Here is a 12,633-nt window from a genome sequence, read left to right on the forward strand (position 1 = left end):
GGTAAATCTGAACGATGAGTGAAGGAAAAATGTGGGGAGGAAGGATGGAAGGAACGTGGTAAATGTCTAGACAGAAGGGACAGCAGGTGCAAAACTCTCCGGCAAGAGATGGGAATCTGAGAAATGTTAAGTAGTTCCCTGTTGTGGAGCATTCTCCCAGAGTAACTGTAGGATTCGATGACATAATAAGGTATGCGAACATATCGTGAACGCTAACGTGCCATGTAAGTTATAAGCACAGACCTGTACTACTGGTCACTTATTACCTGATGGTTTCTGATATTCAAAGAGAAAGAAAAGATTATATCGGAGAAGGACTTCGAGTGAAGGCTTCTCTGACTTACGGACTTAATGCTAGATCCTCTGACTTCACCCCCCCACACCCCCACCCCAGCCGGGTAGAGTCCAAAGTTGGTGGACCTCGCTGGCGCACGGGGCGCGGGAGTGGAGGGGGGGGGGCCTCAACAACGGCTCTCATTGGCCTTTCAAGCTGAACCGGTTGGACGATTGGCTGCGGAGGTTTCCAGAGGCCGCCCCATGTCGCTGATTGGATGAGGAGCGGCGAAGCTCCCACCTCCTTCACTCTAGTCCCCCTCGGTCCAGTTGCTTGGCAACCGATTGGCATCCTCCGGCCGAGCCGGCACCCAGTGAGTTACACCTGTGAAGCGGAGACAACAACCGGCTACGACCGCCCTACGCTTACGCCTCTCACGCCCACTTCACGCACAAGCAACACGGGTGGTCCCAGTAGCTCATCCAAGTTTGCCTTCAGATAGGCTGTGGGCTGGCCCTGCAGTGACACACCGCAGTCGAGAAAGTGCTCAAGTCTTCCTTCTGAAGTCCTTCAGAAGAGTCAGAGGAGAAAAAAAGTCACCGTTATATGTCCAACTTAGAGCCACTTATCTTGGGAGCACACAGCGTTCTGAGGCTCGGTCGAGAAAGCAAGTAACTTATGTCAGTTACCTAGGTGCGGGAAGGTGACCCATAGCCTCAGACACCTGCCTCAGAGCGAACCCTGGGAGTGCGGGGACAAGTGCCAGACTCTTTGCTGCCTTATCATGTACAGCAGAGCTTACATCTTGCTGCAAAGAGAATTCCAAGAGTTGAAGAAGAACAATTATGAGGTGAGTACTGGAGACCTGGAGGGTGTGTTTCATTGGAGTACCAATTTTTAAAAGCAGTTTAATCTGTGTTTATTCTATAAGGCATAATTTAGTTAAACAGAATTTGCCACTACAGACTTGTTTAATGAACCTATTTCAGTATAATAATCTACTTCATAATAATAACAACTATTTGTACTTCATAATAATAGTTAACAATATTGAGCACACTATGCTGAGTAATTTATGGGCATTTAAGCCCTGAATATCAGGGTCTATCAGGTGGTAAGTGACTAGTAGGTCCAGGGTTGCACTCGTTAATTACAATACTATAAAATAAGTTCGTAGTGTTTTGTTTTACCTACCAGAAACCTAAGCCTCAGAAAGGTTCAGTAAATATTTGGCCGCAGGATTCCATCACAGGGTTTTCTACTACTTCCTGTCTAGTGCACTTTGTGCCAACTTCTGTCACATAAAACACAGAAGCGCCTTTCCCTTATAATTTTAACACAGAGGAAGGCTTTGCCCCGAGTGCCACCAATGAGGTTTCAGTGTTCATAGGCTGTTCAGTGGTTGCCATAGGCTGTTTCATCACATACAATATGGAGAATTTAAAAATGGAAGGGGCTAGGGTGTACTTAGAAAGAAAGAAAGCTGTGCATAGAAAGAGGGTGTAACATGCTTACCAACAGCTGCATAAGGTGTAGTTCAATGGCATTGCTCTGTTTCCACTCCTGCCATAGAAGTATTGCCTTAACAGGAGATGTCGGGAACGATTGTTGAGTTCAACAACAAACATCCGAGAGGTATGAAAGTAACATTTGATGTTCTTTCTGCTCCACCTGAATTTTGTGGCTTTCTGTTGAAAGAAAATCTGTTGAAGGGAGAAGTGTTAGGTAAATATAGATAATGTAGATAATAGAGATGTAATGTTTATCCAGACTAGCACTTAACATACCTAATAACTATGTGGTTGCTCAGAAGTATTTATTGACTATATTTAAGTGTATTCCTCAGCATAACCAATAACCTTATTCTATGAAATACATTCTTGTCCCTCCTTTGGAATAATACCTCAAGTGTAGGAATATTTTATTTTTATATATGAGTGTAATTTTAGAGTTGTGTTTTTCTTAATGAAAATTTTTTTAGTTCATGCCTTATATAGCATCCATATGGTTTTTAAAATCTTTGAAGAAATGCATGCTTTCCAACTATTTCTTTCATTTTGAATTTGAGTCTTACATTGTCTATTGTCTTACATAAGCCACACATTCTAGTCTTGACCTTACTGTCCCACTTGTGATTTGCACACTATGGATTTATTTAAAATTTGCTATTGCACGTGTTTTCTGGAATCTATCTTAACTTCTGTGTAATAAGGCAATATATAACACCTTCCCAAAATAAAAAAAAATTATCAGAAAAAGAAAACGTAGAGCTCTTGGAATTCATTGTAATCTAATATCTGATTTTCCAAGCTGCAATAAATATTTAATCTTTTTTCTGCTTTAATTTTTCTTAATTAAAGGGTATTACTGGCTTTCCTGTAAGTGAAGATATGATGCAATGGGAAGTTGATATTGAAGGTCTACAGAATACAGTTTGGCATGGTTTGTGCTTTCAAAACCAATTTACTTTTTTTTTTTTTTTTTTTTAAAGAGGGAAGGATTTTTATTTATTTATTTATTTATTTATTTATTTTTGGCTGTGTTTGGTCTTCGTTTCGTGCGAGGGCTTTCTCTAGTTGTGGCAAGCGGCGGCCACTCTTCATCGCGGTGCGCGGGCCTTTCACTGTCGCGGCGTCACTTGTTGCAGGGCACAGGCTCCAGATGCGCAAGCTCAGTAATTGTGGCTCACGGGCCTAGTTGCTCCACGGCATGTGGGATCTTCCCAGACCAGGGCTCGAACCCGTGTCCCCTGCGTTGGCAGGCAGATTCTCAACCACTGCGCCACCAGGGAAGCCCCCAATTTACTTTTTTAAAAGTCTGTATTATTAGCCTATTTTCTTTAAGGTTGCATTGTATAAATTTTCTAGAATTCCTAAAGTATTTACATGTTATTTTTTCATTATATGGCTTAATTTTTTGCCATTTGTCAACATGGATGGAAATTTCAGGTTTGAATTTTTCTTTGTGCCCAATCTTAATGTTATCATGTTTTTAAGAAGCACACACAGGAAAGCATATCAATTGAGAATATCATCTAACAGTCTTCCATGAAATCAGAGAATAGCTAACAGAATGCCTATTGGCAGAAAAATCCCACAATTATGTCTCATGTTTTTCCTCTATGATTTTCCCACAAATTTCCATAAATCAAATTCTCAAGCAGACTAGGCCACTATAAACTTTAATGACCACACACTCTTACAGTTGCGGATTAACAAGATATATTTGTTTAGTGAGGTAGGGGAGAAAAACATGTAAGTGGATAATTACAATAAAATATAACATGTTCTGTTATGGATTTTGAATGGAATACCGAGGAGGCAGTGATTAGTTAATTTTGCCTTGGAGAGTCAGGAACGGCTTCCCAAGGAAGTGACACTTGAGTTGGGTCCTAAAGAATATGTGAGAATTCACCAGGTTTAGAATCAGAAGGAAATCCAGGCAGAGTAAACAGCCTGACATGAGGTGGCAAGAGAGGGTTCTGGAGCAGTGAGTTCAGTAAAGATAAGATACACAGTGAAGGGGCCGGGTGTTAGGGGGACAGAGTCAGTGGGTAGAAAGGACTGGTGGGAATGTGGCTGAAAACATGGAATTAGATTGTGAGGAGTCTATTACACCATCTAGAGGAGTCTAGGCATCCTATAATCCAATTTACTTATTAATACAATAAAACTCTAGGGACCTTGGGGAGGCTCAACTGTAGGAATAAACTTCAGTGTTAGGTTACAGTTAATCAGTTCAACATGACACTTCAGTGAAAATGTTTCTTTTTGTATCACAGGATCATTCTTCCAACTGAGAATAAATTTTACATCGGAGTATAATTTTGTCCCTCCGGTTGTGAAATTTAGAACAATTCCTTTTCATCCAAATGGTAAGGAACAAATGAAATTTTTATCATCACGGGTTCTGTCCCCATTAACCTTGTTCTTTGTTAGTGTTTAATAATGTTTCTTTTTAATTACTTTGTTACGATTATAAAAGTAAGCATGCTTATAGGGAAAAATATTAAAAGGCAGAAAAAAATTATCACCTGAATTCTAATTCAGAGAGATACTCTTCTCTATATATATTTAACCAAATTTATTTCCTTCTTCTATGTATGCATTTTATCTACATAGTTGAGTTATTACCCAAAGTTTTATATATTTTTACTTAAAATGACATAATACGTTTATTTCTGCAATATTAAACATTCTTCAAAATATAATTTTTAATGACTGAATGATAAACTTAATTCCTGTATTGTTCAATATTTTAGTTGGATCTAATTTTTTACTATAAAAATAATGCACAGACAAATTAACATTTTAGAAAGAAACAAGTTAGATTGCTACTTCAAGTCATATGCGAAGTAAATTCTTGATCGATTACAAATGCAAAAAATTTTAATGCTAAAAAGAAAATCTAATAGAACTTTTATGGGTGTGGTGAGGAAGGCTTTTCTAAAAACAACAAATCCTAGAAACCATGAGAAAAGCATGACACATTAAACTACATAAACTTTTTAAGACTTCTCTATAGCTAACAACATTATAACCAGAGATAAAAATACACTGACTTTTGCAAACTGAGGGAAAATATTTGCAATGCATAAAATAGAATATTTATAATATGTAAAGACCACTTGTGGATCAGTAAGAAAAAACAGAAAGCAACAGAAGAATGGACAAAGGTTATAAACAAGCACTTTTTTTTTAGTGTGGTTTTTTTTTGTATTGAAGTATAGTTGATTTACAATTTTGTGTTAGTTTCAGGTGTACAGTAAAGTGTTTTTGTTATATATGTAGTCTTTTTCAGATTCTTTTCCCTTATATGTTATTACAAAATATCGAATATAGTTCTCTGCACAATATGGTAGGTCCTTGTTGGTTATCTGTTTTATATACAGTAGTGTGTATATGTTAATCCCAAATGCCTAATTTGTCCCTCCCCCTGCTTTCCCTTTTGGTAACTGTAAGTTTGTTTTCTATGTCTATGGGTCTATTTCTGTTTTGAATATAAGTTCATTTGTACCATTTTTTTTTAAGATTCCACGTATAAGTGATATCATATGATATTTGTCTTTCTCTGTCTTGCTTACTTCACATAGTATGATGATCTCTAGGTCCATCCATGTTGCTGCAAATGGCATTATTTCATTCTTTTTTAATGGCTGAGTAGTATTCGATTGTATATGTATGCCACATCTTCTTCATCCATTCATCTCTTGATGGACATTTACGTTACTTCAATGTCTTGGCTATTGTAAATAGTGCTGCAGTGAACATTGGGGTGCATGTATCTTTTTGAATTATAGTTTTCTCTGGGTATATGCCCAGGAGTGGGATTACAGGGTCATATGGTAGCTCTATTTTTAGTTTTTTAAGGAAGCAGCATACATTTCTCCATAGTTGCTGTATCAATGTACATTCCCAGCAACAGTGTAGGAGGGTTCCGTTTTCTCCACACCTTCTCCAGCATTTATTGTTTGTACACTTTTTCATGATGGTGATTCTGACTTGTGTGAGGTGATACCTCAACGTAGCTTTGATTTGCATTTCTCTAATAATTAGCAATGTGGAGCAGTTTTCATGTGCGTGTTGGCCATATATAAGTCTTCTTTGGAGAACTGTCTATTTAGATCTCATGCCCATTTTTTGATTGGGTTGTTTGTTTTTTTGATGTTGAACTGTAGAGCTGTTTGTATACTTTTATGATTAATCCCTTTTTGCTCACATCATTTGCAAAATTTTCTCCCATTCTGTAGGTTCTCTTTTTGTTTTGCTTATGGTTTCCTTTGCTGTGCAAAAGCCTTTAAGTTTAATTAGGTCCCATTTGTTTATTTTTGTTTTTATTTCCATTACTCTAGAAGATAGATCCAAAAAGATATTGCTGCGATTTATGCAGAGTATTCTGCCTATGTTTTCCTCTAGGAGTTTTAGAGTATCCAGTTTTACATTAGGTCTTTAATCCATTTTGACTTTATTTTTGTGTATGGTGTTAGAGAGTGTTCTAATTTGATTCTTTTACATGTAGCTGTCCAGTCTTCCAAGCACCACTTATTGAAGAGACTGTCTTTTCTCCATTGTATATTCTTGACTCCTTTGTCATAGATTAATTGACCATATATGTGTGGGTTTATTTCTGGGCTTTCTATCCTGTTCCACTGATCTGTATTTCTGTTTTTGTGCCAGTCTCATACTGTTTTGATGATTGTAGCTTTGTAGTATAGTCTGAAGTCAGGGAGCCTGATTCCTCCACCTCTGTTATTCTTTCTCAAGATTGCTTTGTCTACTTGGGGGTCTCTTGTGTTTCCATACAAATTTAAAAATTTTTTGTTCTAGTTCTGTGAAAAATGCCATTAGTGGGCTTCCCTGGTGGCGCAGTGGTTGAGAATCTGCCTGCCAATGCAGGGGACACGGGTTCGAGCCCTGGTCTGGGAAGATCCCACATGCCGCGGAGCAACTAGGTCCGTGAGCCACAATTACTGAGCCTGCACGTCTGGAGCCTGTGCTCCACAACAAGAGAGGCCGTGACAGTGAGAGGCCCGCGCACCGCGATGAAGAGTGGCCCCCACTTGCCACAACTAGAGAAAGCCCTCGCACAGAAACAAAGACCCAACACAGCCATAAATGGATAAATAAATAAATAAATAAATAAATAAAATAAAAAAAAATGCCATTAGTAATTTGATAGGGATTGCATTAAATCTGTAGACTGCCTTGGGTAGTATAGTCATTTTGACAATATTGATTCTTCCAGTCCAAGAACACATCTGTTTGTGTCATCTTCAATTTCTTTCATCAGCGTCTTATACTTTTCAGAGTACAGGTCTTTTGCCTCCTTAGGTAGGTTTATTCCTAGGTATTTTATCCTTTTTGATGTGATGGTAAATGGGATTATTTCCTAGTTTCTCTCTGATATTTCATTGTTAGTGAATAGAAATGCAACAGATTTCTGTGTATACATTTTGTATCCTGCAACTTTACTGAATTCATTGATGAGCTCTATTAGTTTTCTGGTAATGTCTTTAGGATTTTTTATGTATAGCATCATGTCATCTGCAAACAGTGACAGTTTTACTTCTTCTTTTCCAATTTGTATTCCTTTTATTTCTTTTTCTTCTCTGATTGTCGTGGCTAGAACTTCCAAAACTATGTTGACTAAAAGTGGCGAGAGTGGACATCCTTGTCTTGTTCCTGATCTTAGAGGAAATGCTTTCAGCTTTTCACGGCTGAGTATGATGTTAGCTCTGGGTTTGTTACATATGGCCATTATTATGTTGAGGTAGGTTCCCTCTATGCCCACTTTATGGAGAGTTTTTATCATAATTCGACGTTGAATTTTATCAAAAGCTTTTTCTGCATCTATTGATATGATTATATGGTTTTTATTCTTCAATTTGTTGATGTGGTGTATCACACTGAATGATTTGTGGGTATTGAAAAATCCTTGCATTCCCTGGGATAAATCCCACTTGATCCGGTGTGTATAATCTTTTTAATGTATTGTTGGATTCAATTTGCCAGTATTTTGTTAATGATTTTTGCATCTAGGTTCATCAGTGATATTGGCCTGTAATTTTCTTTTTTTGTGAAATCTTTGCCTGGTTTTGGTGTCACAGTGATGGTGGCCTCATAGAATGAGTTTGGAAGTGTTCCTTCCTCTGCAATTTTTGGAATAGTTTCAAAAGGAAAGGTATTAACTCTTCTGTAAGTGTTTAATAGACTTCGCCTGTGAAGCCATCTGGTCCTGGACTTTTGTTTGTTGGGAGTTTTTAAGTCACAGTTTCAATTTCAGTACTTGTAATTGGTCTATTCATATTTTCTGTTTCTTCCTTGTTCAGTCTTGGGAGATCATACCTTTCTAAGATTTGTATGTTTCTTCTAGGTTGTCCATTTTATTGGCGTATAGTTGCTTGTAGTAGTCTCTTATGGTGCTTTGTATTGCTGTGGTGTCGGTTGTAACTTCTCCTTTTTCTTTTCTGATTTTATTGATTTGGGCCCTCTCCCTTTTTTCCTGATGAGTCTGACTAAAGGTTTATCCATTTTGTTTATCTTTTCAAAGAACCAGATTTTAGTTTCATTGATCTTTTCTATTGTTTTCTTAGTTACTATTCCATTTATTTCTGCTCTGATCTTTATGATTTCTTTCCTTCTGCTAACTTTGGGTTTTGTTTGTTCTTCTTTCTTTAGTTGCTTTAGGTGTAAGGTTAGGTTGTTTATTTGAGATTTTTCTTGTTTCCTGAGCTCAGGTTGTATCACTGTAAATTTCCCTCTTAGAACTGTTTTTGCTACATTCCATAGGTTTTGGATCATTGTGTTTTCGTTTTCATTTGTCTCTAGGTACTTTTTTGATTTCCTCTTTGTTTTCTTCAGTGATCCATTGGTTGTTTAGTAGAATATTGTTTAGCCTCCACATGTTTATGTTTTTTTGAAGTTATTTTCTTGTAGTTGATTTCTAATCTCATAGTCTTGTGGTCGAAAAAGATGCTTGATATGATTTCAGTTTTCTTAAATTTACCAAGACTTGCTTTGTGCCCCAGCAAGTGATCTATCCTGGAGATGGTTCCATGTGTACTTGAAAAGACTGTGTATTCTGCTGCTTTCAGATGGAATGCTCTATAAATATCAATTAAGTCCATCGGCCTAATGTGTCATTTAAGGCCTGTGTTTCCTTATTGATTTTCTATCTGGATGATCTGTCCATTTATGTAAGTGGGGTGTTAAGCTCTCCCACTATTATTATGTTACTGTCAAGTTCTCCTTTTATGTCTGTTAACATTTGCCTTATATATTGAGGTGCTCCTGTGTTGGATGCATATATATATATATACAATTGTTATATCTTCTTCTTGGATTGTTCCTTTGGTCATTATGTACTGTCCTTCTTTGTCTCTTATAACAGTCTTTATTTTAAAGTCTATTTTGTCTGATATAAGTATTGCAACTCCAACTTTCTTTTGATTTCCATTTGCATGGAATACCTTTTTCCATCCCCTCATTTTCAGTCTGTATGAGTCCCTAGATCTGAAGTGAATGTCTTATAGACAGCATATATTTGAGTCTTGTTTTTGTACCCATTCAGCCAGTCTGTGTCTTTTGGCTGGAGCATTTAATCCATTTACATTTAAGGTAATTATCAGTATGTATGTTCTTATTGTCATTTTGTTAATTGTTTTGCATTTGTTTTTATAGGTCTTCTTTCTTCCTTTACTCTTTTTTTAAAATATTTTATTGAAGTATAGTTGATTTAAATGTTGTGTTAATTTCTGCTGTACAACAAAGTTATTCAGTTATGCATTTATATATTCTTTCGCTTACTGTTTTCTATTATGGTTTATCACAAGATATTGAATATAGTTCCCAGTGCTATACAATAGGACCTTGTTCTTTATTTTCTTTCTTCTTTTGTTCTCTTCCCTTGTGATTTGGTTATCTTTAGTGTTATGTTTGGTTATCTTATTTTTTGTATGTATATGTATTATAGATTTTTGGTTTGTGGTTCCATGAGGTTTTTTTTTTTTTAAAAACAACAGCTCCTGTTTATTTTTTAATTTTTATTTATTTATTTATTTATGGCTGTGTTGGGTCTTTGTTTCTGTGCAAGGGCTTTCTCTAGTTGCGGCAAGCAGGGGCCACTCTTCATCACGGTGCGCGGGCCTCTCACTATCGCGGCCTCTCTTGTTGCGGAGCACAGGCTCCAGACGCGCAGGCTCAGCAATTGTGGCTCACGGGCCCAGTTGTTCCGTGGCATGTGGGATCTTCCCAGACCAGGGCTCAAACCCGTGTCCCCTGCATTGGCAGGCAGATTCTCAACCACTGCGCCACCAGGGAAGCCCTCCATGAGGTTTTGATATAGCATTCTATACATATACATGATTATTTTAAGTTGCTGATCTCCTAATTTCAAATGCATTTCAAATATCTTGCATTTGTACTCTTCTTCTCTCATGATTACTAGTTTAGATATCATATTTGTGTGTGGATGATTTCCTATCTTTACTGTATGTTTGCTTTTATGTGTGAGCTTTCCCATTTTGTAATTTTCTTGTTTCTAGTTGTGGTCTTTTCTTTTCCACCTAGAGAAGTTTCTTTAGGATTTGTTTTAAACCTGGTTTGGTGGTACTGAATTCTTTTAGCTTTTGCTTGTCCGTAAAGCTTTTGATTTCTCAGTCAAATCTGAACAAGAGCCTTGCTGGGTAGAGTATTCTTGGTTGTAGGTTTTCCCCTTTCAACACTTTAAATATATTGTGCCACTCCCTTCTGGCCTGCAGAGTTTCTGCTGAAAAGTCAGCTCATAACCTTATGGGGATTCCCTTGTTGCTTTTAATATTTTCTCTTTATCTTTAATTTTGGTCAGTTTAATTACTATGTGTCTTGGTGTATTTCTCCTTGAGTTAATCCTGTATGGGCCTCTGCGCTTCCTGGACTTGGGTGCTGTTTCCTTTCCCATATTAGGGAAGTTTTCAGTTGTTATCTCTTCAAATATTTTCTCAGTCCCTTATTCTCTCTCTTCTTCTAGGACCCCTATAATGCGAATGTTGGTGCGTTTGACATTGTTCTAGAGGTCTCTTAAACTGTCCTCATTTCTTTTCATTCTTTTTTCTTTATTCTGTTCTGTGGCAGTGATTTCCACCACTCTGTCTTCCAGCTCACTTGTCTGTTCTTCTGCCTCATTTATTCTGCTATTGATTCCTTCTAGTGTATTTTCCATTTCAGTTATTGTATTCTTCAATACAATATTTTATTCTTCTTGGTTGTTCTTTATATTTTCTAATTATTTGTTAAAACCTTCCTGTAACTTCTCACTCTGTGCATCCATTCTTTTCCTGAGCTCTTGGGTCGTGTTTGTGATCATTACTCTGAACTCTTCCTTGCGTAGATTGCCTATCTCCATGTCACTTAATTCTTCTTCTGGGGTTTTATCTTTTGCTTTCATCTGGAACCTCTTCCTCTGCTGTCTCATTTTGTCTAAATTTCTATTTCTATTTTTATGTATGTGGAAGGTTGGTTATGTTTCTCGACCTTGGAGAAGTGGCCCTCTGTAAGGGATGTCCTTTGTATCCCAGAAGTACACGCCCCTCTTGTCTTCCAAGGGCCAGGGACCAGCTGGTCCCAGGGTAGTTTCTGACTTGCATTTGTGGACTCAGTTCCACAGGCTGCTGGATCATTGTTTTCTTGTTTCTGGTGTCCACCCCCTGGTGGGTGAGGCTGTTGATGGACACTTGGATTGCTTCTATATCTTGGCTATTCTAAATAGTGCTGCTGTGAATATTGGAGTGCGTGTATCTTTTTGAATTAGTGTTTTCATTTTTTCTGGATATATACCCAGGAGTAGAATTGCTGGATCATATGGTAGGTCTGTTTTTAGTTTTGTGAGGAACCTTCGTACTGTTTTCCATAGTGGCTGTACCAATTTACATTCCCACCAACAGTGTATAAGCGTTCCCTTTTCTCCACATCCTTGCCAACATTTGTGATTTGTAGACTTGATGATAGCCATTCTGACAGTGACAGATGTGAGGTGATATCTTGTTGTTTTGATTTGCATTTCTCTAATAATTAGTGATTTGAACATCTTTTCATGTGCCTGTTAGCCATTTGTATGTCTTCTTTGAAAAGATGTCTGTTCAGGTCTTCTGCCCATTTTTTGATTGCTTTGTTTGTTTTTGATATTGAATCGTGTGAACCGTTTGTATATTGTAGGTATTAACCCCTTGTTGGTAACATCATTTGCAAATATTTTCTCTGATTCCGTAGGTTGTCTTTTCATTTTGTCAGTGGTTTCCTTTGCTATGCAAAAGCTTTTAAGTTTAATTAGGTCCCATTTGTTTATTTTTGCTCTTATTTCTTTTGCCTTAAGAGACCGATCCAAGAAAATATTACTATAATTTATTTCAAAGAGGAGTCCACCTATGTTCTCTTCTAGGAGTTTTACAGTTTCTGGTCTTACATTTAGCTCTTTAAACCATCTTGAATTTAATTTGTATATGGTGTGAGGGAATGTTCTAATCTCATTGTTTTGCATGTGGCTACCCAGTTTTCCCAGCACCACTTGTTAAAGAAACTGTCTTTTCTCCATTGTATATTCTTGCCTCCTTTGTTGTAGATGAATTGACCATAGTGCACGGATTTATTTTTGGGCTCTCTGTTCTGTTCCATTGATTTATGTGTCTGTTTTTGTGTCAATGCCATGATGTTTTGATTACTGTAGCTTTCTAGTATAGCCTAAAGTCTGGGAGGGTTATACTTCCAGCTTTGTTCTTTTTTCTCAAGATTGCTTTGTGGCTCCATATGAATTTTAGGATTATTTGTTCTAGTTCTGTGAAAAATGTCCAGGGTATTTTGATAGGGATTGCATTAAATCTGTAGATT

At 37.3% G+C, this 12,633-nt stretch overlaps 1 protein-coding gene across 2 annotated transcripts in view; it reads left to right on the forward strand.

Annotated features, from left to right (window-relative positions):
• Nucleotides 1-869: 869 nt before the first annotated feature.
• UBE2U (ubiquitin conjugating enzyme E2 U) overlaps nt 870-12,633 on the forward strand; it is a 64,969-nt gene continuing 53,205 nt past the window's right edge. For both annotated transcript variants that reach the window (XM_007164331.2, XM_028164024.2), the window contains exons 1-3: nt 870-1,124; nt 2,635-2,716; nt 4,056-4,148. In XM_007164331.2, the coding sequence (XP_007164393.2) occupies nt 1,059-1,124; nt 2,635-2,716; nt 4,056-4,148 (241 nt within the window). In that variant the 5' untranslated portion in view covers nt 870-1,058. The remainder of the gene's footprint in view (nt 1,125-2,634; nt 2,717-4,055; nt 4,149-12,633) is intronic.

The sequence above is a fragment of the Balaenoptera acutorostrata genome, chromosome 1, assembly GCF_949987535.1.
Source record: "Balaenoptera acutorostrata chromosome 1, mBalAcu1.1, whole genome shotgun sequence".
Lineage (NCBI taxonomy): Eukaryota > Metazoa > Chordata > Mammalia > Artiodactyla > Balaenopteridae > Balaenoptera > Balaenoptera acutorostrata.